Below are 16219 nucleotides of genomic sequence, written 5' to 3'. Positions count from 1 at the left end.
GAAATTACGTATCAACAAATTAATTGTTTTTTTATTTGAAATCCACGAAATTGCGTGTCAACGAAATAGTTGTTTTTTATTAAACCCAGAAATTTCATACCGACGAATTTCTATATGTTTACAGTACATAGTCTGAGCTTTCTGACATGATTATTATAGAGGAATTATTTAAAATATTTTTCTTTACCAATGAAAAAGACTATATACAGTAATGAAAAAGGCAAGAAAATACTTGAGCAAAGGAAGGACTTTAAGATTAAGGAGTTTTCATTTACTTATAGTGAAATTAATATGTCAGTTATTTGCAAACATAATTGCCTGAAACTGGCAAAGGTACCATACAAATGACTTTTGTATATATAAACCTTAATGCTATTGTATTATTTCATATGATATTTTCAAATGTTACCTGAATATATCCATCAAATGTTACCTGTTAACTTGTCTGATGTATCTTCATACAACTTAGTCAACAGGGCTCCTTTCATTGAATACTTGTAAAGTGCAGTGCGAGAAGTGAGATACAGGTCTTGCATAATATGAGCAATACCAAAACAATCATGTTGAAACTGTAACATCCTGCCCTTAACCAGCTGCCCACCATTCACAGAGACAAACTGGACCTCATGTGTCCAAGTGTCATCCACAGTAACAGCTACTTCACTTGGTGTGATTTTACACATGTCCCATGGATAACTATTTAAATCATAATGATCCACCACCTGGTATTGATGATTGAGTAGCTTAACTCTTTTATTATCATTATTTGCAACAAGGATCTGATCCTCAGAGAGAACACAAATGGCATCAATATAGCAATTATCTGAATCACTCTGTAGGCTCACATTATACTCTGACTTCTCTTGTACAGTGAGTGCCTGGTCTGGATCAACTAACACTAATGTTTCCTTGGTACTGAGTACAATCTTCCCCAGACCTGACAATTTAGACAAGTACTGTTGAAAATCCCTGTCTGCCTGGAATGTCAGTGAACTTTCAACCTGAAACGAGTTCTGCTTCAGATATGTTTCAGACAGCTTAATCTTTTCCATACATTTCTTACTTGCAATAAATGTGAGTTCTGCGTTGCTCTTATCAACAATGTCGTGTATTGCATCATTGAGTTGCTTGAGTTCATTTTTGAGTTTGCTGCAATTGTCTGCATCAGTCTTGACAGATGCTTTCAGACTGGCCAACTTATCATCTAGCTCTTTCATGGTGTTTTTTTCAATGTTGTCTAGAATACTATTTATTTTTTTGCGAGTGTCATGTATTTCATATAATTGTTTGTCGTATGAAGCCTGCAAAGACTGCATGTTGGTATCCCAATAATTCTGAAGTTTCTTGATTTCTTCAAGAATGCTTTGGATTTTTCTTGATAGCTGCTGCAAGTTTGGTGAAGATCCTTTAACTGACTCGGATATCAGTGTTACTTTAGCACATTGTCTAAATGGAAATTAATGTTTAAATATTTGTATGTGGTTTAAATTGCCATTATGCAATAATATTTATGAACTTTCGTTAATCATGTTTTTGTTGTAGTTTTTTAATGCTATTTTCAAGTAATAAGATATGGAATGTCTTCATTTTAATACTGATTTCTATTTTTAACAGACACATTATTAATACTAGTCATCATATAAAATTTCATTTCACAAAAAAGAACTTGAAATAAATTTATCTGAATAAGGCTGTATTGAATAGTCTTTTACGACAATTTTTTTTTTAAGCAAATATGTGTCAAACAAACCTGTGATTGAGGAAAGCACAATTAGTGCAGCACAGCTGACTGTGGTCCTCACAAAACATTTCTAGATGTTTGTCGTCATGAAGGTCACACTTCTGAAGGAAATCCTCCACTTCCTTGGCCACTGGCCACTTACTTGTGTCTCCCCTTCTGTATGTCACATGTGTCCCAAACAACTGACTATGCAGATTAATACATTTTGCACAATAAAATTTCTGACAGTTTTCGCAGTAAAAGTCAGCCCACTGGTCAATTTTGTTCTCTAAACAGGGGAAACAACAAAAGTCAATAAATGAATCAGAGCCACTAGCCACAGTTGACTTAGAATATGTAGCCATCTTGATCACCTTAGTATAAATATTCAATAGAAATATTTATGCCTTAAATTACACATCTTCAACTGGTGTCGTCAATCAACTAATATTTTACTTTGTACCTTTGTACAATTTACAGATAAAGATTTGAGCTATCAGTACTTGACTTCATGTGACTGAATGCATTATCAAATCATATGAGGTGTACATGTATGTTATCATATACTGTAAAACCATTAAATTTCATGTGGTACAACTTTTTGTGGATTTCGTTGGTCCGCTGAACCACGAATTCAAGTACCAACGATTATTTATACATTTTTAATCCGAAATCGGTCATTTCCGATACTTTCTTTTGTTGTCGGTTATCTGAGATATTTGTTGTTTTTTTGTAATAGTTACTTCACTTCAGTAGGTCGCATTACACTATATCTTGACTAATTAAATATTTCCGAATCGAAAATGTTCTTATTTTTCACCCATTTGACATAAATTATATTTGTTTGAAATTTACTAACATGTATATGATTACTTAATATGATAAGAACTATGATGTTAATGAATACATAGTATGAATGACAGTGTTTTCATATAAAATATCAATTTGTTTGCCATCCAGTGTATTAATAAAAATCTAAAGTCTTGTGAGTTTTTCTTTTTTTATTCATCATCGTTGATGTACGTTTTATTCATCATGGTTAATAAATATAACATCAACGATTGTTCTCATTTACGTGACGTCGTCAAATTAACAGTTTTTTTTGCAGATTTATCACATTTGTCAATTAGTGCCAATTAAAGTGAAAAGAGACATAACGGTTTTCACACGTGATTTTGGGGACCTTATTACTCAATTGTTACTACTAGGGGACCGATTGCGCTGAGAATTGCAAATATTGTCAAAACAACATTGATGGCAATTAGCGAGCAGGGACCCACAAGTGCACCGCTTTATCGCTCATATTGACAATTGTTGGCCACACTTTCATGCTTCAGTGCACATGATCCTCAAGTCTTGCTGTCAACACAGATCAGCAGATTATGCTTCCTTATTACTCTGGTTGTTTTAATAAAAGTTTAATTGCGGTCAGTCTTCCCCGAAAATTTGAAACCCACAAAATTACGTCTCAACAAATTAGTTGTTTATTATTTGAAATCCACGAAATTACGTTTCAACGAATAAGTTGTTTTTTATTAATCCACGAAATTTCATACCGACGAATTTCTATATGTTTACATGTAGTATTATGAAAGTCTGTTAGGGTTAGGGTTTAGCCACAGTCCACTTAAAAAGGTTGCAATCTTGAATATTTATGCCCCTCTTCGAAGAAGAGGGAGTATATTGCTTTGCTCATGTCGGTCTGTCGGTCGGTCTGTCGGTCGGTCTGTCCGTCCACCAGGTGGTTGTCAGACGATAACTCAAGAACGCTTGTGCCTAGGATCATGAAACTTCATAGGTACATTGATCATGACTAGCAGATGACCCCTATTGATTTTGAGGTCACTAGGTCAAAGGTCAAGGTCACGGTGACTCGAAATAGTAAAATGGTTTTTTGAATGATTAATTTTAGAATGCATACGCGGCCAACAGGGCACACTCTGAACAATATTACAGAAGCAACTGGTCTGTAATCCTAAATCTTTAATTATCAGTCCAATGAAACATCATCCTTTTAGTAAAATACAGTGGATCAGTAAAAATATTAGCAGAATGTAAGATTTTTTGTATATTTTGTTTATTAAATATTGTGTTAATGTTTAATTTTGTTGATTAATATAAATATAAGCAGGACAGGGGAGGTAATACACTACAGGGGAAACAAATGCAATAAGTTTAAATTTATTGTTACAGATTTGCCTCCCTTGTAATATATTTAAATTTTACCAAACATAAGGCTAACTGCATTTTTGTAATGCATACTACTACTACTACTACTACTACTGCTACTACTGCTGCTGCTGCTGCTGCTGCTGCTACTACTACTACTACTACTACTACTACTACTACTACTACAGTCATTGAAATTTAGATGTAAATCTACAAGCAAGTGGGGCTAGTAATATGGGAATTTGAACTAGCCCGAGTCAGATTTTACTAGCCCAAACATTTTTGTTAAAAATGCAGATAAACATAACATAAAACATCCAAAGAAGCATTCATTTATTCAATCTTTAGAACACATTACAACTCTCTTTTTAATTTCATCCTCATCCAAGTCAGCTTCCTCTTCATCTGAGCCAGCCTCTTTTGGATCCTGAACTAAGAAGAAATTAATTTCACACACGGATTTCAATTTAATCACAATTATAAATATATACATTAAGTTTAGGTAAAAAATTAGCAGAAATGTATCCCATATATCCATGTGAAAGAGAGAGCAAACCTGAACCACCAGAAAATATATAAGCAATTTAGTGCCAGGTTATTCTACAAAAAGCCAGTTGACAAATGCGTCAATCACGCCTACCTCAGATTCGCATTCCTCAACGACGTACTTCAATGACAACTGTTCGGCCATTACTCTCTGTGTCCCGAACGAAACGCAAAAGATTTATTTTACATAATAATAATCCAGGAACCACAAAACCATGCGCTTTATGCGCAGTAATCCAATTATCGGCTGATTGCCCAGCACGTGCGCGCAGTGTGTTAAAACATAAGCAGCTGTTGATTTAAGCGGCTCAAAACTTTGTTTACAAATATTGAAAATGAAATTCGAACTCGTTTTGTTAAATGAATTGTACAAGCACGTCGGGCTTGTAATATTGGATTTCCTACAAGCCCGAATTTAAGCAAACTAGTTTTTTGCTGTCGGACTAGTGCGAATTTCTTTTGCTACCACCACCACCACCTACTACTACTCTATTACTACTACTACTACTACTACTACTACTACTACTACTACTACTACTACTACTACTACTTCTACTACTACTACTACTACTACTACTACTACTACTACTACTACTACTACTTCTACTACTACTACTACAACTACTACTACTTCTACTACTACTCTACTACTACTACTACTACTACTACTACTACTACTACTACTACTACTACTACTACTACTACTACTACTACTACTACTACTACTACTACTACTACTACTACTACTACTACTTCTTCTACTACTACTACTACTACTACTACTACTACTACTACTATTTCTTCCACCACCACCACCACCACCACCACCACCACCACCACCACCATATAGGGGGGCATGCATGTTTTACAAACAGCCCTTGTTCTTTAATTGGTATCTGGGACAATTTCTGTAATATACATAATTATAGTGACACACAATCTTAAATCACACTGTGTAAGTTGGGTTAAAATGTGAAATGTAAAGTCATGTCCGGACTTATTGACACAATTATTTAGTTTACCGATACTTAAAACATGCGTCGTCAGTAAAAATGTTAAGAAAGAAATACTATCTTGTCCTAAAATAACCCAAAAGTAAATTCATTTATGTAAAAAAGTAGAGAACATATTTTGATTACTTTATTTTATGAAAGTATTGCAAAATTTCAGTTCTAATAGGTCTGGCTCTGTGCAGATGTAAAGAACTATGCTATATATCTGGTCAGTATAGAGAGCTTGTGCTGGTCTGGCCTGGTGATAAATTAACACGTGTAATTTGTCTCCCAAAAGACTCAATGCACACTTACATACTGTAAATGAGAGTAGTTTTGATATATTTTTTTATTTTTACAGAATCATTAATTTATTAATGACACTGTTTGTCTAATTCAGTATTATTAAGTATCATGTTTCTTAATTCTTTACATACAATAAAACATACTTGTTGAAATGATTGTTTTTATTCTTAAACATAATTTCAAACACATCAATAGCGTTCATTCCCTTGGTACATTTACCTATGTACGTTCAGAGTTTGATGAAATTTTTATTTACTCAAGTCAAAAACCAATTTACTTGTACAATAAAAAAATTAGTTTAAAAAAATACTTATGCAAAGAAAAGGCATTATTGTACAGTAGTTTTATTTAATTATAATGTATAGAGCAACTTATAAAGTTTGCAAAACATATATTTTGACGACTCCAATACCATTGTATTAAAAAATGTACATTATGGTATATACATATGTTTCAAGCAATTATTTGAAACTACACTGGCCATGACACAGGTAATACTATGATCCATACATTGTACATCATCTTAAATAGTCATAAGCAATATTCAAACTTCATTTTTAAGCTCAATTGTATTTTATCAACTGATGTATCTTCATTCAACAAGTCTCCAATGATTGATTACTTTTTAAATGCATTGCCAGCTGGGAGTTACATGACATTGTACTGGGGCCGTATTCCAGTAGCTTCTAGGTTAAAAAATAACAAAGTTGCGCAATATTTTTTCTTATCTCCGCCATTTTTTCTTTAAACATAAGATTTCACTTAAGTTAAATTCTGGTAGCTTCATAAACTTAATAAATTTCTTTACTCTGTGTATTTTTTCTCCTATATTTAATATTAAGTTAACTTCCTTTAACTCTTAAAGCAATTTTTTAAAGAGAACTTATAAGCGTCTCATGTTTTGTTTTTTTACATTTCAAATTTAACTTAAGAAATTTATTTAAGAAATTTCTTAACTTAAGTGCAAACTTAAGAAGCTACTGGAATACGGCCCCAGGTCTGTCTCAGATAATGAGCAGTACCAAATAATGAATGTTAAAATAGTAACTTTGTGCCCTTGAACTCACTGACAGCGACAGCTGCTGCGTTTGGTGTTATTTAACACACGTCATGTGTTATGAATACAGTGCTAATAAATGCAGCGTTGTAATGCAAAATGTGTCTGAAACATATTTCTGTTTGTATTTTATGCAGGAATTCAAATTCATTAGTAAATACCCCATGACTGAAAAAAAAGTATCGGGAGCTCTGGAAAAGAAGTCATGTCAGTTTTACAAAAAGAGGCATATCTGTGTGATGTAAAGGGAAGATACTTTTTTTACAAAACTCTTTTCTGTCATTAGATTTCTCTAAACCTAGAGTGAGCATACCTGTGGCAGTATTTTTTTTTCATTTTTTGTTAAGCACCCTTGAAGCACCTGGAAAAATACCGAATTCTCTATTGAGATCCAAAAAGCTCCAGAAAGGAAGCATTGTTGCGTCAAATTCTTTTCAAAATTGCATTATCTGCTAGGGAAAAAATAAAATGAGCACTGATTCTGAACATTACATCAAAAAGAATATTAAGATGGATTTGTTAAATTAAGTATTAAGCGATTGAAAAGAAAGATAATGCCCAATCTGAAATAGGGATGTTAATTTTCCGGAAATCCTGATTAGAGCCGTCCAGATTGGATTTAAAATTTGGGACAATTCACACCCCTGCGGAAGAGTTAACATTGTGAATTTTCAAATTTCTGGGTTTTTCATGCTAATGTTTCCCACTTGTACCGGTACTTTTCCAGATTGGGAAAAAATGGGCAGTTGTTTACTTAGAGCTCTGGAATTTTTTAAGGCCCAACTGTTTAACTAAATTTCTCTTGTATTCTTTCAGACCCAGAAGCCCATGCTAAAATACAGCAACAACTCCATCAAGCCCGTCCAGCTGTTCAACCATGCTGACCTAGTTTCTGTGCGCAGCAATGCAGAGGCCGCCCGCAACGCCTACAGCAGTCTGAGCAATGCCTCAGCCAACAGCACCATGCCAACGCCGTTCCGTTCTACCATGAAACCGCCACCTAGTCCCCAGCAACTTCTCAAAGCAGCCACTGGTACTGATTGATAAATTTCACCACCTTTTTATCACATGCTATAACCTGTTTCCCATGTAATACAACCATTACATATTTTTTTATATTACACATGTGTAATACAACATTTTTAAGCCTTTTCATTGGCTTAGTTTTTGTTTATTGACCAATCGCATTTTGTTATTTTGCTGCAATGTGTAAAATGACGTCACGAAATGTAAATAACATTCGGTATTTATCATTATGTTTGTGTAAATATTTATTTAATTTGCTCATTTAAAAGCATGTGATAAAAAAGATCTGACACTCATCATATCATACCATATTTGATAAAACTCGTCCAGGAAATGCATAAGTAAGCTTGCCAAAGGCTCGCTTACTAACAAAATTCCTGAACTCGTTTAATAAAATATGGTACGATATGACAACTCGTGCCAGATCCTATATGTATTTTATGAACAGCCTATATGGAACGACAAAACTGCTTTTTGTTAGGAGAAACTGAGATATGTGTATGGTTAGTCAATCATGATGGGTTAACTTAAATTATGTTTGGTTAAGTTAACATTATGTTGTGTTCATTTGACATTCTGTTAGGTTAAAATGACATGATGTTGGGTTAAGTAAGCATTGTGTTGGGTTAAGGTTACATTATGATAGGTTAAATGAATTTATGATGGGTCAAGTTAAGTTTGCTTTTTATTTACAACAAAAATAATTGTTTGAAAACCTTCAATTGATAATTTATGGCAGTCATTTGGGAAAGATAAATGTATTTTTTGACATTTGGAATGGGGCTGAATAAAGGCCCCAAATTTGCCCCAAAACTCCACTGGGATTGAACCCATGACCCCTCAGTATCAAGGCGTATGCCATCAGGGCCCTCAATCTGTCAAATCCACGGCCTAAATTCGGCCGCATTCCCCCCTGAAAAGTATAATTTTTTCCCCTTTTCGGGGGAAAAATTCCCCCTAAAAAAAAAAAAAAAAAAAATATTTTTTTATAGATAGATGTCTCCTCATGATTATTATATCTCAATTCTATTTTAATTTAATCTTTTCAAACATACTTAATTATGAAATAAGCAATGAATATAGTGCAAACATGTACAAATGTAATAATAAGAGAGTAAGTAAAAAATCCCCCAAAAAGGGAAACGCCGTGAAAATTGCCCCTGCTATAGGTAGTGACCCGCTTCCCCTAAAATGGATTGAGGGCCCTGGCCATATCAATTACAGCACTTGGAGGTCAAGATAGATCGACCCTTTCAATCCATGGAGGAAATCTTTTTGTAGCACCTGCTTAAATCATCCACTGGTATAATAAATTTTCAGCGCTTTCCTATTATAAAGGCATATTTAGCCACTGCTATTATTCTCACATTAAAATATGCCACCTTGTTATTTCAGCGGCTTTTTTAACAGATGTAAGACAGGTCCTTGTAATCCAAGCATGATAGGGCTTGCAAGCCTAGTCATAAGCATTTGCGAAAATCTGCTGGTGGTCATAATATATACAGTCGATATGTTAGTGGCTTTGTTGTTTGACAAATTTGTACGCCCATTTTCATTGTTATGCACACCCCCGCAATCTTGCAGCTTGACTGAATTAAATTTAGCTGTCTACTTTTACTTCATAACTTGATTGGCTTTGTTTTTTTATTTGATTGTTTTTGTTGATAACAATTATTCTTGAACCACATAAACAACCAGAAAACTTGAAGTCAAATTTTATTTCTTTCATAAATGATAAAATGGTAAAAATGGTAAAAATGATTGTTAACAATGCGGGGAATCACATGGTCAGATTTTAGAAAAAATGGCCGCAGATGCCTCGATTCGATGGAGAAATTGAGTCTTCAAACAGGTACATCTACCTTATTGCTTACTTGTTTTTAATCGGATAACGCCTATCATAGGACCAGCCGGAAGCGGTTTCAGCGAGTATCAACCGTTTTCTGCTGGTTGGTCTGAGTGTGTGGATAACTCATGGAATATTTGGCGATTTCCTGACGATTTCTTCATCGAATCGAGGCATAGCGGCCTTTTTTTCTCAAATCTGACCACGTGATTCCTCGCATTAGTTAAAGCCTTTCCAGAAATAACAAAAATGTTTGTATGGTTGCATAGTGGATATGGTGTTGGCCTAGTGAGCGAGAGGTCACGGGTTTGATACTCACTGTGGGAGCGTTCGTAAGATCTCGCCCATAGACATCAAGTATTGGTTCTACGCAGGAAACAGACTGGAGAGCGTTTCAGTACGCTATAGGTTTTCCATGCAATCCAGCTTAAATAAAATGGTTAAAACTGTTATTAAAACCTTTTGAAATGTAACCAGTATCTGATGCTATTCCAGGTACTAACATTTCGTCCACCTCAAGTGGAAATGCTGCCCCAACATCTGCCACAACGAAGGGTCACAGCAACCCATACGCCCGCACGCTGAGTGCCAAAGACATTGCGAGTGACCTTCAATCACAGCAGCAGAAGATCAAGAAGACCAACAGTGTATCTCAGATGCAATCGAGTCCCAATGCCATGTTTAATATCGGACCAGACGGAACGCAAGTATTTGGTTATCCAATGAACGCGTTCATGCGTCCCCAGAGTGCCTTGCGAAAGGAGACTCCTGCACAGACCTCCGTAGCGAAATCTACAACAACGAAAAAAACTAGCGAGGAAACGACAGCATCGAAAACTGGAGCGACGAAATCTACCGCCACCGCGAGTCCTAGAAAAAAAATTCCGCCGACAAAGCTAGAACGGGAAACTGACCTTAGTCTGAATGGTCAGTCAAATAATAAAGAAAATAGTGGACTGAAGAATGAGTTCGGACCGGCGTCAAAAGTAATACCTGCTTCGAGTAGTTCACAGTTGTTAAATCAGAGTGTTAATAGCCCCTCTTCTAGTCCTGTAAAGGTGTCTGCAGCCTAACAGACTCAAAATAGCCAAATAAGGCAAACAAGGCTGCCTTAAGCCAGAGCAGCGGCTCAAATAGTTCCAAACTGTCCAGTGACAGTTCTTCATCGGGAACAATGTACTATAGCAAGAAGTCGAAAGCGGATATTATGATTCACGAACAACGCCCGCCAGCCATTGGTGCACCTTCCAAACCCCTTCGAGGAGCTGAAAAGGGGTCGGCTATAAATTTTATGTCTGGGTCAGAATTGGATGAAGCAGGAGATGATGAGTCCGAAATTCCATCAGGGTAAGAAGTGACCGAGTCCTTGCTGAGTCCTTACATTAAAAACTTGATGGTCAGTTTTATGTAATTAATGGACTTGATGGTCAGTTTAACATTCTTTATGCTCTGTTTTACATACTTTATAGACGTGATGGTCAGTTTTACATCCTTTCGTATGGACTTGATGGTCAGTTTTGCATACTTCATGCACTTGATGGTCAGTTGTATAGACTTCATGGACTTGATGGTTGTTTTACATACTTTATGAACTTGATGGTGGCTTTTATTTACTTTATGGACTTGGTGGTCCGTTTTACATAATTTATGGACTTGATGGTCAGTTTTATTTATTTTATTTACTTTGTGGTCTATTTAATGTAATTTTTGGACTTGATAGGCAGTTTCACATACTTAATGGACATGATGGTCCTGGAAAAATGATTTTCATACCAAGACTATAGATAGAAAATTACAAAAATGCATTTAGAACAAAAATAATCTGTTATGTGGCAAACAATCACCACCATGATGACCATTCCAAGTTTTACCCTTTACCATTTAGACATTTTTAACTAGTTTCAAGTTTGTAAGGCTTCATTTCCAAAACTTAGATACTGATGAGCATCAAACAGCATAAAACCTTAACAGACTGCGAGTTACTCGCATGCTTTTCTGGTATAATGCTGTTTGCACATAGCCATTTTCACTTTGCTTCAAAGTGGGAAAGGGTTAATGTCTTATTCCGATCACTGGCTATATTGTACAGGGAGAGGATGCCAGGTGATGGGGAGGCCAGCCTACTTGGGGATGAAAATGAGGACGAGGACTTCCCAGAAGATTGTGAAGATAACATCGTGGACAATCTAGATGATGACTTTGTTGGAGGATCCGACAATATGAGTATTATTATTCAAGCTCTTTTTACATAAATCTGATTAGTAGTATTATTTAAGGATCAAGAGATCAAAGTTGAAGGTCACTTGAACGTGCAATATTAAACATATTTCAACAATTGCACACATTGATTAATTGTCTGTAAGTCAGGGGCATACATGTTTCACAAACTCAAGCTTCTTTTAATAAATCTAAATGTACCTATTAACCCTTTAAGCGCTGGAACCGAATTTTGAAGGCCTTTGCAAACAGTTTGGATCCAGATGAGACGCCACAAAACGTGGCGTCTCATCAGAATCCAAACTGTTTGCTTTTCTGATAGTATTCTTTGAAAAAAAATCGAAAAAATGGCTAATTTTAGAAATTCAGCAGACGACATTTTAGCAGACGACAAATTCCCAGCATGCAAAGGGTTAATGCTCTGTTAGACAGCAGGCTGAATCTCATTGTAATTGTTTATGTTGGATTAGAAAGCAGGCTGAGTTTTTATCATAAAACTTCTTCAGTATATTTTCTTTTTGGTCAATATTCTGACTCCACTTTGATTGTATTTTTTTTATGCCCCCTTTCGAAGAAAAGGGTGCATATAGTGATTGGACTGTCCGTCTGTCTGTTCGTCCGTCTTTCCGTCACACTTTGTGTTTAGGTTTCGAAAAATGCTCATTACTTCTATGTCCCTTCAGATATAACCTTCATATTTGGTATGCATGTGTATATTGACAAGGCCTTTCCATACGCACACAATTTTTTACCCCTGTGACCTTTACCTTGAAGTTAGGGTCCGCGTTTAGGTTTGAAATCTGCGTTAAGGTTTTCGAAAAATGCTCATAACTTCTATGTCCCTTGAGATAAAGCCTTCATATTTGGTATGCATGTGTATATGGACAAGGCCTTTCCATACGCACAAAAGTTTTGACCCCTGTGACCTTGACCTTAAACTTGGGGTCCGCGTTTAGGTTTCAAAATCTGCGTTTAGGTTTCGATAAATGCTCATAAATTCTATGTCCCTTGAGATATAACCTTCATATTTGGTATGCATGTTTATATGAACAAGGCCTTTCCAAACGCACAAAAATTTGGACCACTGTAACCTTGACCTTGAACTTAGGGTCCGCGTTTAGGTTTCGAAATCTGCGTTTAGGTTTCGAAAAATGCTAAAACTTCTATCAAAGCGTTTATAGGGGGCATATGTCATCCTATCGTTACAGCTCTTGTTTCACTTTAAAGATCAATATGAATGAATTCTCACTTTGTTTTGCAGGAATAAATGTTGAAGCTTTGGTAAAGATATCTCGAAACATTAGCAAAGCTTAATGGCAGCATGTGTTAACTCTTTACCACTCAGATGCACACTTTATGCAATTGTTATCCCATAAAAAGTCAAAATAAATTTAACACCTTTAATACCTGGTTCAAGTTTTTAAAGTTTTGATTGCCAAACCTAAAATACTGATGAGCAGCAAACAGCATAGGGCCTGAACAGACAGCGCACTACTCGCAGTCTGTTCTGGTTTTATGCTTGTTGCATATAGCCATTTTCACTTTCTATGTGAGCATGACAGCTTGGGTAACACTTTCCCACTAAGAGGCAAAGTGAAAATGGCTATGTGCAAACAGCATAAAACCAGAACATGCTACAAGTAACTCGCAGTCTGTTCAGGTTTTATGCTGTTTACTGCTCATCAGTATCTAAGGGTTAGAAATGAAGCCTTTAAACTTGAATCTAGTAAGAAAGGTTTTTAATTAAATTTAACTTTCTAAGGGAATACAAACACATCAAAATACGTATCTAAGTGTTAAAGGGTTAACAAACACCTGATTTCCAGGCGAGTCCGATGGATATTCCTTCACTAGCAGTAGCATGTCACGCCCCTCAACCTCGACACAACGCCTAAAGTCACGACCCGTGAGCGCTGTAGAAAGTGAGGTCATCAGCGTCAGTCGATCTCAGACGGCCTCGCCCGATAGGAGCATCAAGCCTCCACTGACCAAGAGTTTGTTTCCAAACATTCCGCCAGTCGTGACTTTCGTTGCTGAGGGCGACAAAGGTATTGCTTGATTAATAAATGATTTATGTAGAATATGTTATGTGGCTTAACCTGTAGGTCTCTAAAACTTTAATATATCCATGACTTTTGCAGACTGGTTTTCTTATTTGCATTCCTATTAAATGAAGTTAGCACACGCCTAAAATCTCTGTACTGGTAAATTTTAAACCAGTCTTGCTTAGATTCTCATTTTCATATAAGTTTGCTTGAAACATTTTTGTGGTCTTGAGTAATAATATAAGAATTTGAACTTTTTCATGCGAACTGTTTATTTTGATGACTTGATTTCAGTTGAGCAACTACCATGGGAAGTGAGAAAATACCTTAAATGGCGTATAACCTCCATAACTCCGAACGTTGTGAAACACTGCCTGGCGCGATCAGGATTTCGGATCACGAAACGCAACCATGACTGGCTGGGCTGCTGGGGAAAGCACATGAAATCTCAGGGATTCAAGGCTTTAAGAGAGTATCAGAAGGTTGGTGTTTTTTTTACTATTCTCGGAATGGGGCCATGAGGCTTTGGATTGTCAAAAATCGCTTCACTTTGACAAAAATTGTGTAGTCCATCCCTTCACCTGTCACACACAAAATAATATGCGGAGGAATATCAATTCAACATATTTGCTTGTTAATCTAGTATGTGCTTTTAAACGTTTTACCGTATTGCCTCTTTTTTTAGCTGAACCATTGCCCAGGGTCATTCCAAATCGGCCGCAAAGATAGACTGTGGCGTAACCTCTCAAAGATGCAGGTCCACTTCGGGAAGAAGGAGTTTGGGTTTTTCCCGCAGACCTACTGCCTTCCATATGACTCAAAGCTCCTGAAACGAGCCTTTGAAGACGGAAGTACAAAGCAGAAATGGATAGTCAAACCAGTACGTTCCTATGGATTTGGCCACTCAAAATATTTTGCAAACATTGCATACTTATGATAAAACTTAAGTAATTTTTCTTCTGAAGTACAAAGCAAAAATGGATAGTCAAGCCAGTATGTTCCTAAAGATTGGGCCACTACCAATGTTTTGCAAATTGTCACATACTTCTGATAAAACTTCTGTAATTTGTGTTCTGGGGTCGTTTTCTAGAAGCATCGTAAGTCAAATTTTATTCTTATCCTTAAATTGGGAAATTTTCTTAAGTGTTTTATTTCATATTGCAATATATTTGCATCAAGATATACATTTAAATAACATCATTATGCCAATGTTGTTTTAGGAAAATAAAAAAATGAGTTTTCTTTTTAAGTAAAGAAATACAAAACATTGTATTTTTGAACTTAAGTGAAATTATTTAAGAAATAACTTAAAATATTTCTGGAATACCACACCTGAAGTACAAAGAAGAAATGGATAGTCAAAACAGTATGACATACACAGAATTCTATGCTTCTATGATTCTCATATGATCCTCCATTCCCATAAATATGGCCTCCACCCTTTACTATAGGTTTATCCATTCTTATAGATTTGACCATCCTCATTTCCTTTAGGTTCAACCTTTTCTATAGATTCAGCCACCCAGAATATTTTGCAAATGTTCGCATGTTTATACTCTCCGATCATAAACAAAAGAGTTTAACATACCAACATGTTCGTTAGGCTTTGTAGATTGCGAAATGAAAAATTGTTAGGTTCAAAAGTGCTTGGTGGCTTAGAAATCTGAGAAGGCTCAAAAATTAAGACAAAAAAAATGTATATAATTCAAAATTACTTGTGATCAGTGGCTGTTTTCTATTTGTACCTGTTTAAACTGTCATAATTGTGAGTTTTAGCATTGAAATTGTGATGGAATGTAAGATTTTATAAATTAAGAGTTATTATATATTTTTTTCATGAACAGTTTGCAATGTGACTAAATTTGTTCTTTTTCATAGCCAGCTTCTGCTCGAGGTATCGGAATCAAGGTTATCAGCAAACTAACCCAAGTACCAAAGAAACGGCCTGTCATAGTTCAAAGGTATGAGTCTGGTTATGAGAAAACAGGGCTTAATGCATGTGCATAAAGTGTCATTCCAGATTAGCCTGTCCACTGTGGTGCAGTCAGCGCAGGCTTATGAGGAACAACAGTGTTAACTTTTATTAAAATTTGTGTTTACGAAAATCCAGTTAAGGGGAAAATTGCAGACTGCACAGGCTAATCTGGGATGACACTTTACTAAAATGCATTAATCCCAGTTTTCCTAGGACAAGTATTGCTTTCCTATAGACCGTTGCATAATCGATAACTTAACCGCCGCCATATTGTCAGTCACGTGACTGTCCGCCATTACACTGCTGCTAACTTGTGCGAG

General features: G+C 35.8%; 3 protein-coding genes across 6 annotated transcripts in view; 1 reads left to right on the top strand and 2 right to left on the bottom strand.

The window, feature by feature from the left end:
• LOC127855901 (bromodomain adjacent to zinc finger domain protein 2B-like) overlaps positions 1-16219 on the top strand; it is a 364850-nt gene that overhangs the window by 114342 nt on the left and 234289 nt on the right. For all 3 annotated transcript variants that reach the window (XR_008037787.1, XR_008037788.1, XM_052391812.1), the window contains exon 2: positions 7607-7823. Coding sequence is in view for 1 of the 3 variants with exons in the window: in XM_052391812.1 (XP_052247772.1) it covers positions 7607-7823 (217 nt within the window). In the remaining 2 variants the exon portion in view is untranslated. The remainder of the gene's footprint in view (positions 1-7606; positions 7824-16219) is intronic.
• The window catches only part of LOC127855902 (uncharacterized), a 328965-nt gene that overhangs the window by 94376 nt on the left and 218370 nt on the right, over positions 1-16219 (bottom strand). The window lies entirely within an intron of this gene.
• Positions 1-16219, bottom strand: part of LOC127855903 (uncharacterized) — a 233546-nt gene that overhangs the window by 94376 nt on the left and 122951 nt on the right. The gene's annotated exons all lie outside the window — the stretch shown is intronic.

Source organism: Dreissena polymorpha, chromosome 13 (assembly GCF_020536995.1).
Source record: "Dreissena polymorpha isolate Duluth1 chromosome 13, UMN_Dpol_1.0, whole genome shotgun sequence".
NCBI classification, from domain to species: domain Eukaryota; kingdom Metazoa; phylum Mollusca; class Bivalvia; order Myida; family Dreissenidae; genus Dreissena; species Dreissena polymorpha.
This window is presented reverse-complemented; position numbering and strand designations above follow the sequence as displayed.